The sequence below is a fragment of the Dunckerocampus dactyliophorus genome, chromosome 2 (genome assembly GCF_027744805.1).
Source record: "Dunckerocampus dactyliophorus isolate RoL2022-P2 chromosome 2, RoL_Ddac_1.1, whole genome shotgun sequence".
NCBI classification, from domain to species: Eukaryota; Metazoa; Chordata; class Actinopteri; order Syngnathiformes; family Syngnathidae; genus Dunckerocampus; species Dunckerocampus dactyliophorus.
The window spans coordinates 33,128,350-33,150,494 of NC_072820.1; the positions used below are offsets into that span (position 1 = coordinate 33,128,350).

Below are 22,145 nucleotides of genomic sequence, written 5' to 3' on the forward strand. Positions count from 1 at the left end.
GATGACACATGCAGGAGACACTGCAGGGCAGCACGAAGGAGATTGATTGACAAAGGCCTACAGCCAATCCAGACACAGAAAACAATGGGTGGTGCCGATAGACAACAGAGGGAAGAGAGAGAGACACTCAACTTCCCACAATGCAATTCTTCTTAAAGGGCCAGGCTCAGCCAGTAACAGCACTGATACACTGTAATAAAAAAAAAAAAGGAAGCACTAAAAACTTCCGCGAATCTGCGAACGGTGCACCGCGATAGAGCGAGGTAACACTGTACTCAGAAAAAACAGCTTTATCACCCATTCTCCTGTTGTCTCTGGCCAAAGTCACTATAGAATGTGCAAGCAGTGGCTAGTTTCGATTTTGGGTTATGTTAACAACCGCTTTTGTCGATGCGAGTCAGCCAGTGAGTGAGTCAGCCATAAACGGGTCCCTCTGTACTACGTTCAGCACTAAGGTTACTTCCATCTGTCCGTCTTCTTCTGCTTATCTGAGGTCGAGTCGTGGGGGCAGCAGCCTACCGGGCTACTTCGTCCAGCTCCTCCCAGCGGATTCCGAGGCATTCCCAGGCCAGTTGAGAGACATAGTCTCTCCAACGTGTCCTGGGTCTTCCCCGAGGCCTCATACTGGTTGGACGTGCACTGGTCCCCTCCCTAGTGAGGTGTCCAGGAGGCATCCTGACCAAATGTCTGAGCCACCTCATCTGGCACCTCTGTGGAGGTCAAACAGTTTTACTCTGAGTTTCTCCCGGATGACAGTGTTTCTCACCTTAGCTCTAAGGGAGAGCCTAGCCACCCTACGGAGAAAACTCATTTCGGTCGCTTGTACCAGCGATCTTGTCCTTTTGGTCACTACCCAGAGCTTATGACCACAGGTGAGGGTAGGAACGTAGATCGACCAGTGAGTTGAGAGCGTTGCCTTTCGGCTCAGCATGGGTGACTTCTTTTCTCTTTTAAATATGTTTTAAAATAACACTTTACCAAATGGTGATTGGTTTAATACCGCAAATTGCTACAGTCGCAAAATTAAAGGGCTTTAACCTTCCTTATAATGGCAGGCGATTCCCAATATCGTCAGTATTATCCCAGTGTTGCAAGGATTCTGCTAGTACAGTAGCACCATATTTTTGTACATTTTTATTTTGATTATGGAGTTACGGATTTTGCATCTTTCTGCTGAGATATACTCCTCTAGCACATTTATGTATTTCTTTGCCTCTGTGGAAGCGTTCGTGTGAATTCCTGTTGTCTGTGTGTGCTTCTCATAACAACAGTGAGAACAGTAATCAAGTGAGCGTTGCCATGCCTTTTGTCTTTAGTGCCGGGTCAGGATTTTGGACGCACATAAACACTGAGCGCTCTGAATTATTCAGCACTGCCAGTGGGGTCTTATATCAGCCCACGCTGACAAAGAAACCGGAGATGTCTGTGTCAGTGTGCATGTTTTAGACTTACTGTATACGCTTCCCAATGAATCTGCAGAAAAATGTCATTGTGTGCATACTGTGATTGAAGCCTATAAACAGCCACTTTGTGTCAATCCTAACTGATAGATGTCATTGCATGGAACTGAAGGGACTGTGTGATTCTTCTTCATGTTTGTTTTGCAGACAACAGTATGAACATGGTACAGAATGAATCTGGCATGATGTAAGACAGTAATCCTGCTCTTATGTAAACACTTACCATTCAAGTGTAATTCATGTAGCAGAAAAAGGTCACTTTGTGTCCCTTTTTTGGCCTGCTAATGTTTACAGGAGGCTACGTGGGGGTACTCGGGCTTTTGACTTTGTTATCCCAAGCCTACTTCTGTAAAACGTCAGTTTTTGGTTCAGGGATACCTCAAAAGTTCCCTAATAATATAGCAGAATAAAAACAAGTAAGTTGAGATTGCACAGTTGTGCAGCAGTTCTAATGAGACTTCATGAGACCTCAGTTTTGTCAGCATCAGTGGAGCATCAAGTCGCCGGCCGCTAATGTTAGCTACTAGATAGCAAGCGAGATAGCGTCTTCATTTGTCATGTGTCAAAATTTGACACCGCAGAGGTCATTCAATTGGAACCTGAACATATATGAGAGACCTCGGTTCAGCTATCATCAAAGGATGATTAAGTCAGTGGTACCTCAAAATGTCACACACCACAGGTTGTACGATTGGAACCGGACCAAAATGTTCAGAAAATACACCAGAATGAAATTTAGTGCATGATGTAACTTGAGCTTTTAGCACATGACACATGACACAGCAAATCTCATGAAGACTTCATGGGACCTCAGTTAGGCCAGCATGAAAGGTGCGTCATGTCATAATTAAGTGCCAACTGGTTAGCTACTCCATGTGTTGTCAAAGATCCTGTCTGTTTGCCAGGAGCGCTGTGCTGCTTTTAGGAATCGTATATTTTAAGTGTGTGTGTGTGTGTGTGTGTGTGTGTGTGTGTGTGTATGAACGTAGCAATGTGATGTTGCTGACGACCAACATGCTCCATTGACCAGATGCCAGCAATGAATAAACAACTAAGGCACCATTCATCACCATTCAAATCCACCATAGTGGCAACCTGGCATACACACAGACTGGCAGAACCCTCTGGAGTGGGCTGGATACCAATTGATAGCAATTGTTTTGGGTGACTGCTGAGTCCACTCGAATACATTCACCTCCGGAGCCGGTGGACGTTTCTGGATATTAAAAAAACAAACGGGGTGACTCAGTCCTAGTCTTTGGAAGGAGGGGGTTGGGAGTCACTTGTCAAACAGTCCATGTGGTTTTCCCACGATGTGGCTCCACAGTCATAGAGACATCATCAATCCATCGTTCATCTTCTTTCTTCCAAGGAATGTTAAGCAAACACAGCTGTAATGCAGAGACAGCATATGTGCACACATGAAACCTCGCCTTTAAAGCAGCTCTAATGACTATTTCTTATAATAGCAGACATACAGTATACCCAGAGTCAGCTTAGTGTTTAGTTATTGGCCGACATCCTCGCTGGCATTGGCCTTGGTGGTCAGCTCTGTTCAGGGCGAAAGCGCTAAAATAGTTGCTGTGCACCACCTGCTCTGCAGCAAACATATTTATCAACCCTAACGGAAAAGTGAGCAACATTGAATATTAATCCGGTGATGTAGAAATGTGTGACCTCAGCTAAGTGGATAAGACATCTGTCTAGCTGAGTTGACTTCCTGCAATCAATACGACAACAATTCTTTAATGTATTGAATGTGCCACTCGATAGATAACCTCAATGTATCCCACTGGACATCTTTGGAATTGTGAGAAGTGGATGAAAGCATAGTGACAGCGTAGTTTTGTCTTTATGTTTTTTAAGGACACAACTAGTGCTCCTAAATACGACAGGAGCACTCTGTTGTTTTTAAGCACCTACTGCAAAAAACCCTAGTCAGATATTCTCTATAAGATAGGAGTGCTCGGATGGTTTTAAGGACAGACTGCAAAAAAACATCTAACAGGATGGCATAGTGTTTTTAAAGACCTACTGTCGTCCCTTGCTACATCATGGCTCGAACATCGCGTCCTCACATTATCATGGTTTTTCACAAAGTAATTATTTGCTGTTTGTGAAATGATTACAGCTTATTATTAGCTTTAAAAACTGCATATTTAAGGAAATTGTACTTATTCTTGGATTAAATTAAGCATTTTCAAGGATAAAAATTGCTAAATGAACAAAAATACAAATACAAGGCACAAGAAGCGTTGAGATTTTGCTCTTGTAGTATTCTGCATTGACCACTAGGTGTCGATTTTCGGAGAGACAAGGGCCAGGCTGCCAGAAAAGACATTTATTGCAAGTTTAAATGATCTCACAACAGGCACAATAATAATAACATCATAATAATACGGGCTAGTGTTGGAGCCACCCACTACAAGCAAAATGTCAACTCTGAACCTCCAACGTCACTTCCTGTCCTCTACACATATGTCCGCGCGCCTCTGTCCACACACAAACAGGAGTTTTGTTTACATCTTAAATTGCTTATTTACTCTTATGTCTACTACATTGGGCAATACAATTAAAGCATTTTAAAGCCTGTCATTACAAAATACACAGATGCGACAAAAGCCACCGCAGGAAGTACGCTGTCCAGAAAAAAAAAACAAGAAGAACTGCTAACGTGTGAGCCTGTTATCTTACTTATGTCTAAAATGCGTTATTTTTAGATGTGTAACCATTTGTTTTAATAACAATTTGAGTCATATCACGATTCATGGTTGCCGATACGATTCAAGAACGATATTGGTTCATTTAGAACGATACTATCCGAAACGATTCAGTAACTTTAACTCGATTCAGTAACTTTTTAGCCAAAAGGGAAAGGCTTCTTGAGACGTCATCTGTACTTCTGTGAAGAAGGTGTCGGACGTTTCGCTCCTCATCCGAAGAGCTTCGTCAGCGAACTAATAAGTGCTGGTAGCCTAGGCCTTAAATACAGTAAGAGTGGGCGGAATTGGTGTGCCAACACCCTCCTTCTATTGGTTCCTTACACTAAACCTGGGCGGAGTTGTGGTCTAATCCTCTCCTGCTATTAGCACCTCCGATAAAAGGGAAGTGTCGCTCCCTGAGTTGGGTATGAACGACTCTGATACTGGCTTGTTAGCATCTATTGTCTGGCTCGGCCCTGGCTTCACCTCATTTGCAAGACTAAGAGCTGTGGGTTTTGGTCTCAGTAACCTGCTGAACACAGGGTCCAAATTAAACCTCAAACCACCATTCCAATTCAATGATGGGTTCTGTTGTTTGACAAAAATAGCTTCCTTTACTCTTCTTTCAAACCATCTGTTTTCTTTGGCCAAAATCTTTACATCGCTGTCCTGAAAAGAGTGATTGGTTGCTTTAAGGTGTAGATGTACTGCTGATTGAGGACCACTCGAATTGTCCCTGCGATGTTGATAAAGCCTTTTTTGGAGAATTTGCTTAGTTTCCCCAATGTAGTGCTCTTTGCATTCCTCACCTTTACAGTGGATGGAAACGTCCGACACCTTCTTCACAGAAGTACAGTACAGTTCTTCAAGAAGCCTTTCCCTCGATGGACAACTCCTGTACGACTGAGAGCCTACACAGACGCTTTTTAGTCAAAAATTCAACCAGTGTGACGGTGAAATAAATACCTGTATACTCGACAGTGCAGGTGAAGTTTCCTAGATTTGTGTTGTTTTTTGTAAGGGAATCATGTATAACTTAATTATGGATATAAACAAATAAGTAAACAACAATTACAGTTTTCAACGCCATAACTACAAAAATGTTCCATTTATTAATATTAAATCCAACTTTGCAGAAATTTACTTATCGCGGTCGAATCTGGAAACAATTAACTGCATTAAACGAGGGATGACTGTAGTACCAAAAACAGAATTTCTGAGTGCTTTGATGTTTTTAAGCAACAACTGCAAAAATGTGTATCAAAGATCCTCTCTATGACAAGGTGCTCTGATGTTTTTTGAAGCATTCATATCAAAGATCTTTTATATGACATGATTGCTCTGATGTCTTTTGATACATTAACTGCAAAAAAGCTACTCAGAGATTCTCTACATAACAGGAGTGCTCTCATGTTTTTAAGGACATACTGCAGAAATGCTAATCAGAGATCCTAAACATGATTGGACATCTCAGCAGGTTTTTTTTTTTGTTCTGCAAAAACTCCGGTTGAAGATCCTCTACAAGACAGGAGCGCTCTGCTGTTTTTAAGCAGAAGTGGAATTCCTGACAGCGACATATGTCTTTAGTGATGATTAATGGTAACACGAGCAAGTCCAGTTCTGCCTTTGGATTAGATTTATAAAACCTGGATTTAACAACAGCGCAACAATGTGTCGGTGAGGCAGCATGGATGTAGGAGGAAACTCAGGGTGAGTCCTTTTGGCTCATCCATTCATGCACCACCCTCCAACTCGCACATTCATATTTGGCTTTGGAGATGTTTGGCTGGTGAGCACAGGGGCATTCCACATGCGAGAGAGAATGCGAGAGTCAGAACTTTTCCATGTCCTCCCACTTCTTCCTTTCCCCGAGCACGTGTTGAATCTAAATGACACACACTTTGCATAAACATGTCCAAAGACAAGAGAACAGCTCAGATGTCTGTGCTCAAGGGGCGCAAGGGGGTGGGGGGGGTGAGTCCATGTCACCAAGGTAACGGGGAGATCTTGTTTGGAAGGCGGAGAGGGTTTTCCTTGAGAGGACCCCAAAGGGAGTCTGGTGATATGCCGCACCTTAAAACACAGATGAGGCCTAATAGGTTGCATATGGGTGGTTACGTAACTGATCCTACTGATTTTTTTTCCATGCATGAGGACGCATGATCGATTCAGGAGGAGAACATTACGTGCGACTCGCTTAGATACAGTGCAAGCACAAAGCTCCAAAACAATTACTTCCAGGATGCTGGTCAACCTCCGATTTGTTAAGATTTGTAAACAAATGTTAGGCCTGTCATGATAATAAATCAATTCATCGCACGATAAATAAAAACAAACTTGATAATTTTGCCGGCCTCAATAATAATTGTGGTACAAATTATCGTCGATAATTGATTTTAGCACTAACAAATTTTTTTGACCATTTTTTCATTAATTGTCATGAGGTGTAGTTCACATTTGAACCACTAGATGGTACTCAAGTTTAGTGTACGGTATACCTGTGTGAGACATTCGCTTGACACAGAAGTAGCTTGTATGTTTTTGCAATGTAGCGAGCGACACTGTTTGTGAGAGCGCACTATTTTGGTTATACAGTATTTGCCGACCAAACGCCTCAGTAAGCGTTGACTGTCGGGAAGGAGGCTCCGCTGCTCGTGGCACCTACATCGGTAGTTTTTTTCCCCCACTTGAGACAACTGTCCGTGTCGGTGCGCTCACCGTGTTCATTCTATTTAAAACCGAAATGCTCCCACATTGTGGCTGTCGGCTGTGGCAATAAATTTATCGATTATCATGACTATCATGACAGGAGTACCTGAGAGCATTGGTTCTATAGCGGAATGAACGGAGTGAGTGAACCCGTCAGTCATTCAGTCTCTTTGTGAAAGTGGGTGGAGTCGGGGCAGCTTGCGAGAGTGCTGAAACCTGCAAGTGAGCAAATGCAAATATGAATTAAAGCAGCGTTCCCACACAACGCGGGGTTCACGTGAGTCGGCAGACGCAGTACTCAACGCCAGTAACCCGAATTTGAAAGAAATCGGGCGTCTCAAGTAGAATTTTAACATGCATAATATCTATTACAGCCTGACCGATATGGGATTTTTGGGCAATATATGAAAAACAAGCATTGATCTACACAGGATATATACTGAATGCCCAAAATATGATTCAACGCAAAGAAGCAGAAGATTACCAAATGAAAATAAGGACATTTAATTAGTAAAACTGTCAACATAATGACATGCCTCTTTGTGATTTACTTTTAAGTGTCGCCACAAATTTGTAGTGTTCTTTTCTTTGCTGGTGCTGGAGCCCTGGCTAACTTGAACACACTGCGCATGTTGCATCTAATGTAACTCCTCCACACTTTACTCTTCCCTTCTGCCTATCAAATGTAAATATATACATTCAGTGCATTTTGGTCATTAGCCTAGAGTTTGATATTATAGTTGAGCATTTTAAAATAAAAACAGGTAGCTGCATTGGGCTGAAAGCGATAACACATAACGATGGATGGATAGATAGATCGATAGATACTTTATTTAGCGCCAAGAGAAATTCACATATCCAGCCGCTCTGCAAAAGTGTCAAATATAATCACTGAAAAATAAAACAAAGCAAAAATAGGAGAGTTAAGAAAAATAAGACAATAGAATAAGAATAAATAAATACTTAACAAATCACTTAAATTTCAATAATACATAATAAATGCATAATAATAATAATACATAATAAGTTAATACGTCCATTCATGTGTGTGTTTTTACCGCTCTCCCTCTGTTGTGTTGAAAAGTCGCATGGCGTGTAGGAGGAATGACCTGTTAAAAAAAAGGCTTAGTGCTTAGAAAATGGATGGATGTATGGTTATTTACAAAAACATCTTACCAATATCAATTAGTCACATTTACTATCTATTGAAAAGTTCTATCTGCAGCCACAGAGTGTTTGCAAACAGCAGCTGAAAACAAATGCTGAAGCAAACATTAAAAAGTGAAAAAAAGTTGACTTCACTGTCCAGTCTGGTGGACGTGAATTAACTGCACCTTGTACGACGTTAAAGCGCTGTGAAGCGCTCTCTAAAACTTGCATGAAAACTAGAATGTTCTCCTTGATGGGCCCTGACGGGCCCTGCGTGGCACTAAAATGTTGTGTTATATTGTTTTACAAAGTCACAGCTTACCATGGTGTACAAAAAAGCAGTTTCTTTTCCCGTTTAAGTCGTTTCTTCCTACAGCGGACTGAGTGAGACAGACAGAGCGGTAGCAGGAGAGCGCTGCTCTGTGTGTGAGGGGCAGTGGCCAAGTACAGGCAGCAAGCAGACAGAGACACACTGGGCGGGAAAGACATTTTTTTATGTCAGCTACATTTTCACTGATATTGATTAATCAGTGATATGTCATAATCGGCTCGATATATCAGCCCGAGTTCTAATATTTATCCACTAGGGGGTGCCATGATAGTTGATGTATACACACAGTCATGGACTGGAGGGTGACTTAATCCACCATTAAAAAAAAATAATAATAATAATAGTAACTTGGGGACAGTCTGACCATGTGAAAGGGAGTTATGACTTATTTTCAACCAGGAGAGGGTAACGCTGGTGCCAAGGTGGCCATGTCCCATGTCCCAACCCGCCATAAAACATTTTGAGATGATCAGACCATATAGAAGGTAGTTAAAGCAGTTATACATTTCCACCAGATGGTGGCGCCATTGGGGTCAGTATCAAAATGTAGTCATGATCAGACCCCAACCCTTAATGCTCAATACAATTTTGAAGGCGATCTGATATTTTGAAGTGAAATTATGACTGTCTGATGGTTAAAGGGATAGTTTGGATTTTTTGACATGAAGTTGTATGACATCCCCATCAGCAGTGTAATCCAGCAACAGCAACTTACCACCCACTTGGTGTCCTATGTCCAGTTCTAGTCGGCTTTTGGTGATGAAGAACGTAGTTCTGCTCAATTGCTGGGGACATTTAAGTAAAGAATTTGGCTTCTCAAAACAATGTGTGTTCAAAAGAGTAATACATGCACTTGCATTACAAAAATGGCTTCCAAAAAAAATCTTACCTCACAAAACGCTTAGCGTTACATTTGTCCCTACGCACTGTCGCCTGTGCATTCATGTGTATGTGATGAAGACACTCGCGGTAATGCCACTTGACCGAGCGCCGCAGCCATCTTGCTTGTTTACGTATGTGTTCCACAGAAGAAGATGCGAGCGGCTTCATCACTAACCACTCAAATGGTCTGTCATACCGTTCCTGCGGTATGAAAGAAAGTCTCGTGGTACTATCACTCATGCAAACAATCAAGCAGCGATTTACTGATGTACAGAGGATGTTTACAGTGATTATAGCGAAGATTTGAGCGATGTCATTGCAGGGTGTCCCAAAAAAATGTATACACACTTTAAATAATTGTAAACTAGGTCTTTATTATAATTTGTTCAATTTTCAAAGTCCAATAGAATTTACAAACATCATTCTATTGTTTTGTCACTGACTATTCTCAAACTGACATCCGTACTGGTCCAGACACTGCTGACAACGCGAAGCAATGGAATTGCACATATCACGAAACAATTTCATTGGTATTTGCGTGCATTCACGTTCAGAGGCTGCTCTCAATTTAGGGTTAGGGTTAGGATAGGGTTAGGGTTAGTGTTAGGGTTAAGGTTAGCGACACCCTGTAGTTTTCGAAGAGGAAGAAACATTTGATGATGAAATAGAGAACTTGCAGAATATGGACTTCAGCCTTAAGACATGGAGATGAAGATTGCTCGCCTTCAAAACAGTCTGGAGTTGTTTTCCTTCAATTATACTTTTAAATCGCCTTGCTAATGAACATAAAGGGGTTTTTATAGCCTGTTTGATTGTAAATGTGGCCGCACGTCGAGGATGAATGTTTGGCGCAAACTATAATTGTACTTTCTGTGAATTTACCGCTCGCTTTCAAAAATCAAACAATGTAGAACATAATTACAAACAAGATATAACATAATTAAGCAAAGTTGATTAATCATGTCAGGGACCCTTCAAGTCAAACCAAGCAAATGTATTTGCTTTGTCATCTTTTTAAACATTAATACACATTTATATTGAAGGAAGGTGAATTTATTTTTCAAACATCAGTTGTATGTAATTTAATTCATTTTTTTCATATTGTTATTTTTTATTTATAAATGTATTTTTTATTAAGTCATTTTTAATTTGTTTTAGTATTTTTATTATTAATGTATTATAATACTTTTATGTAATTTTTGACTAGCTCTCTGGGACCGGCCCCAAATGGATGCACGACCCACTTTTGTGTTCCGACCCACCAGTTTAGTATCCCTGACATAAGGGATCTATGACTACCTTAAAGCAACTGCTTGTATTTTCATGTATGACTATATTAGCCATTTGGTGAGGTAAAAATGTGAAGGTAGGACAGAGCCTTACATTGACATTACATGCAAAATAAGAAAATTGTTAAGAGCGAAGATTGGCCCTTCCGGTCTTTAGTGTTCTGAAAATGCGACCCCCAGAACTTAGTTAAATAGCCCTGCTTTACTCACGAGCTTTGGTAAAAAGGTTATGATGATGGTTTCAGGAGTATTGACAGCTGGCACTTTGTCCCTCTGCCAGCTGTCGTGTGTGTGCATTTGTTTGTTTGTGTGTGTGTGTTTGTATACAGTGTGTCAGCTGTTGACCTAGCTGTCTGCCATAATACTCTTACTTACTCCACAACGGTGCCAAGTGGCGCACGCCGTCTCTTTCACAATTTTTTTGTGTCTGCTTTCATGTTATTAGAAGCATACCTAGATAGTGACCAAAGTTCACCTTATTATCAGGACCTTGTAAACGTTCAATGCAAGAGACACAACTTTTTTGGTCTACTTTTAAAGGTTCATCATCACATGCTGTAAACTATACAGCCAAGTACTCATACCAAGTTTGCTAAAATGATGTCAGTTTTTCTTAAATCCAAACAAACTGGCCTACGTCTGGCACTTTTGGTGAGTCAGAGGCAGCTGACTTTTAACAAGTTGCAGTGACAAAAGTAGTACAAGTGCTATCAAACCAAGAAGCACAGTGATTTTATTTCCATAACGTTATACTGTGTGTGGTCCTGGGGTGTGTGGGAAGTCTTGACACTCCACACCCTCCACACCCTCCACAGGTATTTCAGGTGAAATATACAGATTCTAAAAAAATGAAAATGCCATTTTTGATCCCGCATTTATCTTTACGTAAGCCATTGCAATCCTTTGTTAAGATTTCAATTTGGACTATTGGTCTTCGATTTTATTTTTATTTGAGTTCACCAGACAATGGTACTTTTTCCCCCAAGGGGGAAAACAAACCCTCCGTCATACAAGCCCAACAGTGAAAGCATATTGTCCATCAAATCCACGGCCATGCCGATGCCCAAGCCCAGCAGGGAAAGCAGTCTGTCTAGCCTCTCCGCGGGTGACAGACAGTACCTCCTGAGCAGAAACTGCTTGAGCGCGTCAAATTTGCCCATACGTGGAGGTGCACGCAACAGCTGCATGACACAGGTCATGAGAGGTCATCTGGTCAAGAGCAGCAACGACCAGGTAGTCATCCATTGTGATCTCCCTCAAGTGGAACAGTGCCTCGACATGCTGGAACCATGAAGCCGGGTCACTCTGCCAGAACTTTGGGAGCTTTGCAGCAGGGGCGGCAACTGGAGCTGGAAGTTGGGGAGACATGGCCGAAGAGGAATCAGACTCATCCACTGCATGCGGAACTTTTATTTTCCAACTGCTCACAACAGCACATTCCAAAGCTGGAACATCTCTTTATCGCGCTAACCTTTGCGTGCCCAAAACTGGGATACAAACCACGACCCCAACCCGAGAGACATGCCCCCTAGTGTCCACCACAATATATACTGTATGTTACAAGCAGAAGTATTTTTTAAAAGACCAACTCATTTGAAGTGGGGAAAAATATGTAATATTTTTACAACCGTTTTTGGGAAAACTGGCAGTTTGTGTCATTGTGGTCATATGTCTGAGTATTTTTAAGGACCTCTGAAAGGGTGAAAGCTACAATGATGTTCTTTGTTGTGCTGCTAATTAGCATTTTAGCTTAGTTTTTTGGGGCTTTTTTTTTTAAAGGTGAAGACATAAGCATTGCAAAAGGACGCCACATGGTGTTCAGCACTCCCATTCTAGACTGCTAGAATCATAATACACAACTCTGCAGGCTTAGGAAACTCGACAGCGTTGCCATCACGCTGACCGTGTTGGTGTCGCCATTCCCCGGGAAACCGAGCGTAAAAAGTCACTGAGCTACGCTGACACACTCTCTTGTGGACCCATAAATAACAATAAGGAGCTTGTCTGACTGGATGCAGATCTTCTTCTGGGATTAGCTGGCGGAAAGCTGCTGCAGCAGTCCAGGTGAACACATGGATGGTTTTGAGAGGTTGTCTTTGGAAAACCCATATTCAATGTCCCTGCGAGCTCTCTTTTTAGATTATATTTTTTTATACCAAACACAAAATGTTTTTGCTCTAAAATGTGCATCTGGGAGTACACGCCCTTTAGGGATGTGCATGCTTCATGTTTGTTTTGTGCATACCAGACAGGGCATGTTTGCAGCTTCTGGCAGGCTGTGAATTGATGATTTCTGAATTTTGTACTTGTTGCTTGCAGTTTTCTCATTAGTGACAATTTTCTCCCCTATTTCAGAGTCAAAAACATCTCTCGCCACATAAGAACTCAACTTGTGCGCATGCCAAAGCAACAGATGGCAGCATGACTCTATTGTAGCCAATCAGAAGCCTGAAGAAAGTCATGTCTGGAAAAGACATTCGTACATGTATTTACTGAGCAAAAACGGTGAATTTTGATTTAATGAATTCAAATAATATATATTAAAATAGAATTAAATTGTTATTCTGTATATTGCATTTCCCTCATAAAGGTGACAGCTGTTTACTCAACAGCAGAGAATGCCAGGTGTCTAATAAGTAAGGATGTCAGGATAATATTGGTGGCACAATAATATCGGCTCGATATTGGGATAAAAATGTAATATTGGCTGAGATCAGTATCGGGTTTTTCCCTATAATGAAAACCGTTAATTAAAAAACTGCTGCATATAGGCCTATGGGCCCCCGTACTTGCTGTCAATGAGGCATCCAGGGGCACCAAATAAGTAGAAATACTTCATCATGTCCTGTGTTATTCCTCGCAGCCAGCACTGGGCTTGATATGTTCAAACCACGGGCGTGGGTGTGCCGCAGAAAGCACTGACGTTAGCTAACTTGTTAGCTTGTAGTGCCGCCGGCACGGTCTCGTCTCTGTTGTCGGCTGACATTTTTACCCACGTCGAGGGTCACCAAATGTGGAGATGCGATTCACAACGAGACAGGAATCAAGATAAACTCTTGAGCAATAGCTAAACAACAACAACCTCATGACCCAGAAATGGAAGTAGACAGACAGACAGACAGACAGACAGACAGACAGACAGATAGATAGATAGATAGATAGATAGATAGATATTTTATTCATCTCAAAGAGAAATGTCTAAAATGTGGTGTTACACATATCGGCATTGGAAATTGAGAGTTGGACAATATCAAGAGATCAAGATCAAGAGATATCGGCTTATCACTTATCAGCAAAAAAGCTAATATCGGACATCCCTACTGTTAAGGATAATTTATGTGTTTACCGTAGTCATCCATCATTTTTGTACATGCAAACTGTAGTACAATACAGAATATACATACAATATAAAACTATATATTACAATATAAAATGTATTATAAGAATGTATATGATAATGTTACCAAAAATAAAAATAAAAAAATTACAGGATCCACTCAAGGTTTTTTAATTTGTTTAATTATGCTGTCTTCTAGTATGTATTTTATAATTAATAGCAAGTAATACTCAGTCCCAAAACAAATATGTACTGTATAGATGAGCCTAGCCATTTCAGTAGACTTCCTGTTCCTGCCGTCTCTCCTTGTCCATTCTCTCCTGTGTGGGACATTTGTGACGGAAGAATATAAGGAGTGAATTACCTGCAGAGGTTGTTACATCCTAGGCTGCTGAAATGCAGTACTTATGGAAAGCACTCTCTTGATGGAACCAAATAGAGGGGTGCCAATCAGAAACCTGAACAAACGTAAGTTATGCAAAAGGCAGAGCAAGAGAGAATCGAGGTGGAAAGGGGGATTTGTGTTTTTACTGACAGGAAATACAGTTTTGCACACCTAAACATATGTATAGTGCCCTGCGATTGGCTGGCGACCGGTCCAGGGTGTACCCCGCCTGTCGGCCGAAGTCAGCTGGGATAGGCTCCAGCATACACCTGCGGCATAGAAAATGGATGGAACATATGTATACATAGTGATTTTATTGTTCTTGAGGGATGACATAAGTATTGTTCCTTACTTGTCCCCCATCTTATTCCAAAGCCCATCCAGGGTGTTCTGAGCCGTGTGTCTCCCCAGTGACAGTAGCACTTAGGCGTGTCACGATAACAAATTTTGCTGGACGATAATTGTCCTACAAATTATTGCCTATAATCAATATTATTGACAACGTTTTTGAGACCATTTTGTTCATTAATTATATGGCATAATAATGCAAGTACATCATATCAAAAGCAATAAACTTTAATTTCTCCAGAGTATATAACATTGTAATTGGAATGTCAAGAGCTGTTGTCTTTATTTCACATACAAATTGCACGAACCCAGCGGCCAACCTAAAATGGCGGGTTGCATTAAAAAGCACTAAAGCACAGCTCATGCAGCCTGAGCCTGCAGCTGTGAATGAGCGGTCCGCTGGGGAAATACTGTATATCCACACACTCTTCCTGTGGGAGTTGCGATTTCCCCGCACCATAGAGAACAATTTGGGCACAGTGAGAGGGAACTACCGGTGTTGCTTCGTAGCAGAAAATCCAACTGCCACCGTGAAATGAACAGCAACGGAGACTAATATCCAACGTGAAAAAAACGAGAGAGAGAAAAGCAAACACGCATGCACATGTCAATTTATCGAGGTGAACAAAATGACAGATTTCGGGGAGGTTTTATCGTTCCATTAATCGATTTATCGATTATCGTGACAGGCCTAGTAGCACTTAATGGCATCTTAGTCCTGTTGCTCCACCAACCCCTCCCTTTTAGCATTCTTAACAGGGTCCTCATTGACTCTATGGGAAACTGCATCCATCTTCTCTCATTTCCCTTTTAGCCAAGACATGGAATAGTTAGTCCATTGCCATTTGTGTCATTGCTGTGGCATTTCTTACCTTTAGTTCAGTTTATCTCCATGCATGTAGAATTGTGGATGATAATTATTGTCAATGTCACCCCGCCCGCACAGGTTATGAGTGATGGAAGCAGGGTCGGTGGTGCGTGCCGTGTTTGAGTTCCTCCCCAGCGTCTCTGAGGAGCTGCCCCTCTTCGCCGGCGAGGTCATCGAGGTGCTCAGTGTGGTGGATGAGTTCTGGTTGCTTGGTAGCAAAGATGGCGTCACAGGTAAGGACCCCCATGATTTGGGAGTTTGGGAATGTCACGTTGGGGATATTAATACATTTGTCTGCGAGCATGACTAGTGTGACTAAATATCATGTTTTTAAAAAAAAGGACTAAGGAAGTTGGGTTTTCCTTTTATGTGCTGTCTTCAGGTCAGTTTCCCAGCACCTTTGTGGAAGAGGTTACCATTCCCAGCACCAAGCCTGGAGACAGACTATATGTGTGCATCAATGATTTCGGCGCCACAGAGACAGGAAGTCTTACCCTGAAGAGAGGTATTATGTCTGTGTCATCTTATCCATCTGACAGAAATGGACTATGTTGTTCAAAGCAGTCTAATCAACGGTGTTTTCTTATGTAGCATAACTTATTGATGTCACTGCACTCAGGTAAACTGTTTTTATGTGTGTGTGACGTGCCTTCTTTTTTGCTTTTGCCACCTTTATTGTGTCAGGATACTTTCCCCAAGCTCCCCACTAGATGTCATCAGATGCTGAAGTGAAACTGAAACTGATTTAGAAAGCACTTTTTTTTTGGTCTTTTTTTTTCATTTTCCGGTCAAAAACACGGTCAGGCTGCAAGACAATGTTTGCAAAGATCTTTTATACCGGTAATTGCTGTCCTTTTAATAACAAAAAAATTCCAACATTAGTTGTAGTCATAGTACAGTCATGGAAAAAATGATTAGACCATCCTTGTTTCTTCAGTTTCTTGTTCATTTTAATGCCTGATACAACTAAAGGTACCTTTGTTTGGACAAACCTAATGATGACAACAAAAATAGCTCATAAGGGTTACATTTTTTGGCAGTACAATACTATAACTATTCATGTAAGAACTTAAGTGATTTAGGTTATTGTCAAGAAAGCCATGGGAGTTGCTAGATGCCAGCTCTTAAGTTCAACTCTTATGAGCTATATTTGTTATCATTATAGTTGTCCAAACAAATGTGCCTTTAGCTGTACCAGGCATTAAAATGGATCAATAAACTAAAAAAACAAGAGTGGTCTAATCATTTTTTCCATGACTGTAGTTGCTGAAACTGAGAGTAAATATTTAAAATACCAACCAACAATTAAAAATCCATTGACAATTGTTTTTGTCATAGTAGGAAAATGGTCGTCACTGACTGTCTGTGAAACATTAATTTCCCGTACATGTATTTTCACGCCCCACATTGGCTGCGTCCCAGTTTTGCTTCTTGCAGACACAATGGGAGGTGGAGCTGCCTGGTCTTTGGAATGTGACCTCCATAACTTCTAGCATTGCTCTGATCCTCCAATTCTGTAGAAAAATAAAGAGTTGGCAGGGCTAACTTTGCATACAGAAGACATCATTTACACATGACTGTATATAATAGTTTGTTTTCCACTCCTAAACTGCTACATGCAAAAGGGTAAAGATATGTCAAAACACGCACTCCCACTGTGTAGCCTTTGCTATTGTTTTTTTTTTTTTTTACAAATACACCACATGTGGCACTATTATTAAACCCCATAAGTAGGGGTTGACATTTTGACTTGAAATTTCTCACACAGCTCAATGCATTCTATGAAACAAAACACTGTAACTTAAGGGGGTTTAGCCAATCACCACTAAAGTTGTTGCATACATTTAGGGAACTGACAAGCTGGCTGCCATCAAGCAAAATGTCTTTGGGATTTAGCAACTAATTGTCCACAAGTCTTTGAGCATTTGTCTAATGATTTTGAAATTTTAATATATCTCTATTGGGGTGGGGTAAATAATTGATTCTGAGATGCATCACGATGCGGACATTGACGATTATTGATCAGTTCGTAAATGTCAATAATCGATGTTGATGGAACAAAAAAATGGAACAAAAAGACAGAAAGCAGAAGTGCCGCCCTGACAGTTTATGGTGGTGCACCTATTTGTAAGACTCCAGAATGGCTGAGCGTAAACTCCGACCCGCTGGATTTAAAGCGAGCGTCTGGAAGCACTTTGGCTTTCACGTAGTTGAGCGTAAAAATGGACAAGAGCCAGACAATATGCAAGCTTTGTCATACCAGCTTAATATATTTTGGGAACACTACAAATATGAGAAACCACATAGCACGTTTCCATCCGAACCAGGAGGAAAAACAGCCAGCCGAAGTTGCTGCCAACCAGAAAACCATCGAGCAGGTGATAACAAATTTTCCACCCAACTTGGAAAAGGCGAAGCGAATCACCAAGTCAGCCGTAACTTTTTATTGTGAAGGAATTGTGGTATTTGATTGTCGTGGTAACGTTATTTCACTGATACTGCAATTGTGAATAAGGGCAGCCTAGTTTTTTTGGTTATTCATAATACACTGACGTCCGCAAGCATTATTCTTGTATAAGAGCCGCTGGTATAAAAATCTATATTTTGTATTAAAGCAGTTTTTGACTTTGCTATACAGCAAAAATATTATTTTGTCAGAGATTCTATGCTCAGGATTTTAGTTTGAATTCAGAAGTCTGTTATTCGTTTGTGAATAATGGCAGATTTTTTTATGTTGGTTAGTCAGAATGTGTTTATCATTTTTTTACATGCTGCTACTGGTGCACTTTACTTTTCCTGCTGGTTCTGTGCAATGGGAAATATGTTGGTAGATGTAACCTTCCAATTATTAAAAGATAATCACATCGAATTGTGAGGTGGCCAGAGATTCCCACCCCTAATGTGTATCACATGTACAGTCATGGAAAAAATGATTATACCACCCTTGTTTCTTCAGTTTATTGATCCATTTTAAAGCCTGGAACAACTAAAGGCACATTTGTTTGGACAAATATAATGATGATAACAAATAAGAGTTTAATTTAAGAGCTGATATCTAGCAACTTCCATGTTTTTCTTGATCTTACATGAATAGCTATAGCATTGTACTGCCAAAAAGTTTAACTCTTACGAGCTATTTTTGTTATTTTTACATTTGTCCAAACAAAGGTACCTTTACTTGTACCAGGCATTAAAATGAACAAGAAACAGAAGAAACAAGGATGGTCTAATCATTTTTTCCATGACTGTATGTTAGCATGTCTTTCAAAGCATTTTGAATACAACCATCAGGGGCACTACAAAATACTGAAAATAAAAAAATACTCACGGGATGTCCCAATTTTTCCCAGGATTTATGATCACATGACTGTCATCAATATTTAAATAAGTCTTCCGTATTGTGTGTTTTCAGGCGATGTCGTTGTCGGAGACACAGGAGAGTCCATGGACCTTGGGGAAACCTGGCTTCGTGGCTGTAATGCTTGGGGGACCCGTGGTGTCTTCCCTACATCCTGTGTGAAGGAGCTCAACCTTTCTTGCCGCTCCAGGCAACTATCTGAGCGCTCAGCCCAGGCTCAGGCTTCCGACCTTCCACTGTATGCCCTCGGCCAGGCCCGGGCTCTCATGAGCCTCCATGCACAGCTTAACGAGGAGCTAGACTTCCGCGAGGGGGACTTGATTATCATTACAGGGCTGCCCGAGCCTGGCTGGTTTGAGGGGGAGCTGGAGGGACGCAGTGGGATCTTCCCGGAAGGGTTCGTGGAGCTCCTGGGTCCTCTTCGATCGCCCCAGGAGCCTGAGGGCTACCAGTATTTAAGCAATGATGAGGAAGAGGAAGCCATTGAAGAAGGACGGGGAGAGGAGCTGAAAGAAGACAATGAAGAGGTGGAAGGTGCTGTCTATGGAGTGGCACTATATGAATTTCGTGCCATGGAGCCCGGTGAACTGGACTTTGACGTGGGCGACCGTATACGTGTTGTCAACACCTTGGACGATGGCTGGCTGGAGGGGTTGCTGAGAGGGCGGCGTGGGATATTTCCTCATCGGTTTGTTAAACTAGACCAACAGAAAATGGCAGAGGACACAAATACCTTTCAAATAGAGGAGGAGAAAGAGAACACTTTTGAATATAGCTCAGATCCTTCTATGAATGACTCTGGGTTGATATCCTATGAAGATCATACCATATGGGACCTGGACTACTTTGAGAGAAGTGAGGAGCAGAGATGGCGAAGTGAAAGCAAGAAAGCTCAAAGCAATTCTAACTCACAGACTTATTCACAAACAGCCAATCAAAGACCAGAAAGACCCAAATCTATTCCGCCAGCAAGGCCGAGAATCCCACCCCCTCGACCAAGCCTACCTGCACGAAGCCAAAACCGCCACAATGGTCCTTTTAACACAAATAAGAAGAACTACACAAATGGTCGCACACGGCCTTTGCCACATAAATTAACTCATAGCCTAACGCTTCCTAGCAGGCAGCCTGGTTGGTCCAAAGACAGCAGGAACTCTCACAGACAGCCAGTGGATGGCGCCACCGCTGTTAACAAAAGTGCAACTCTTGGGCAAATCTTGACAAGCCTCGTTGAGAGTAGGGAGAAGAAGATGACAAGAGAGGCCACTCGGCCGCAGAGAGCCCTGGCCTCCAATGGCGTCCAGCCATCATCCATCGCCTTGGAGGCCCTGCTGACGTCTGCCGGCGACTTGGAAGCCAAACTCTCCCAGCAGATGTTCGAATTTGAGAAAAGCTTGACGTCCGGTGCTTCGAGACACTTCTCAATTTTGGACTATGCCAATGAGAGCGACATCATGCGGGGCTCCTCGCGTTCCCCGGCGTCCACCTCTGCGTCCTCCTCGTTAGAGAGACACAGGACCCTTCGCCCTCCTCCGCCTCGACCCCAAGTCATTCGTCCCCAAGCTCCGCCTGCCAGCAGACCGGCCCGCCCTGCTCCACGTCCACCTCCCCGGTCCCCGAGACTGACTTCTGCTCCTCCACCCACCAACTCCCTCACCAACCCCATCTTCTTTGAGCCACCTTTAAACCTCTTTGACCAAATAACAGACTCAAAAGCAGCTGACTTTAGTGACCTCGCAGATGCCCATGAACGTGACCTCCACCTCCAGTTAGAAACCGAGAAAGATCTGGAGAGAGAGATGGAGCTGGAGAGTCAAAGGCAAAGAGAGCAGGAGGACAATTACCAGCTGTTGTTTCGGCTACAGGAAGTGGAGAACGACATGGAGGTGTATGCGCACACTGCCGAGGACCTCAGGGCCATGCTGGAGGAGGAAGAGGATGAGACAGCCCGAATGCAGGTCATGGAGAACCTAGAGTTCTGCACCTACACGCTGGAGACGCTGGCCTTGGAGCAGCAGCAGTTGCAAGGTAAGAGTCAGTTTTAATGATGAGTTAGAAAACCTGTTTATGACTTTTTAATATGGCTTTTATTATTATTAGAGCCCTGTAGACATTAAGTAACTCCCCTATAGTCACCTTTGCACTCCTATTATTCTTTGTTTACACTACATTGCGCAACTCTTATGCGCAGGCTACGCGATCACTGCAGGGACACAAGGGCCGGCTACCTCTTTAAGCGCAGCATGCTACCGAACTCAATAGTTAACCTCCAATTTATTTGTTCTAAACTTAAGAAATGGAATGGAGGGAGAACTTGTTTTCAATATGTAATGTCAGACATGCTATGGCTGACTTTATGTAGGGGTAAGGTCATGTGATTTAAGGTACTGTCATTTCTCATCAATTTAACATTACTGCCGCCTAGTGACCAGAATACTGCATATAACTTGTCTTTTCAATATTTTTTGACTAACAATAAGCGATAGTCAACCACAAAACAGCGATTATATATTATTCAATTTTTGACAAAAACACGATAGAGTGAGAGGAATGGATGACATTTTTGCTGTAGATTCCTAAAAACCGCAGAGCGCTCCTGTCAAGTATAGGATCTTTGACTAGCCTTTTTGTGTCAGATCATTAAAAACAGTAGTGTGCTGTCATAGAGAGGATCTTTGACTAGCATTTTGTTGTAGTAGATTTTTGAAAACAGTAATGCGCTCCTATTATATAGAGCAGGGGTAGGGAACCTATGGCTCAGGAGCCATATGTGGCTCTTTTGATGACTGCATCTGGCTCTCAGACATTTGTTAACACGATAAAATGTACTTATTTAAAAAAAATTTCACTGACATTTTAAAGTAAAACAGACAAACAAGACATCACAGTGTTAAAAATAATGTTCAAAATATAAAACGTCCTTATGCATTTTAATCCATCCATCCATTTTCTACCACAGTGCGGGTGGCCAGAGCCAATGCCAACTGCCCTTACGATATTTTCCGGGTCAGGCACCAAAACGTGATTATTACTGGATAATGCGGTAACCTACCAGGATTATTGAGAGGTCAAGAAGTAAACCTCCCTCCTTTAATCAAACAGTCAGCCAGCTAATTCTGTAGAGCCAACCCTTTTGATGAAGAAGATGGCGAAAGGAAAGAAAGATACGGAGTACGGTGCAAAACCAAGCAGCACCACAAGCCGCATTAATGGTAAGAAGTATTTTATTCATTATTGGTTAGCTTCAGTATAACAACATTATTAAAAAGAATAATTTCAGAGACTTATTATATTCTAAAATGGTTGGTCTTGCTAAAAAATGCACAC

At 41.8% G+C, this 22,145-nt stretch overlaps 1 protein-coding gene across 2 annotated transcripts in view; it reads left to right on the forward strand.

Annotated features, from left to right (window-relative positions):
• The window catches only part of dnmbp (dynamin binding protein), a 55,361-nt gene that overhangs the window by 1,217 nt on the left and 31,999 nt on the right, over nt 1-22,145 (forward strand). For both annotated transcript variants that reach the window (XM_054767931.1, XM_054767932.1), the window contains exons 2-4: nt 15,539-15,693; nt 15,843-15,965; nt 18,873-20,846. In XM_054767931.1, the coding sequence (XP_054623906.1) occupies nt 15,549-15,693; nt 15,843-15,965; nt 18,873-20,846 (2,242 nt within the window). In that variant the 5' untranslated portion in view covers nt 15,539-15,548. The remainder of the gene's footprint in view (nt 1-15,538; nt 15,694-15,842; nt 15,966-18,872; nt 20,847-22,145) is intronic.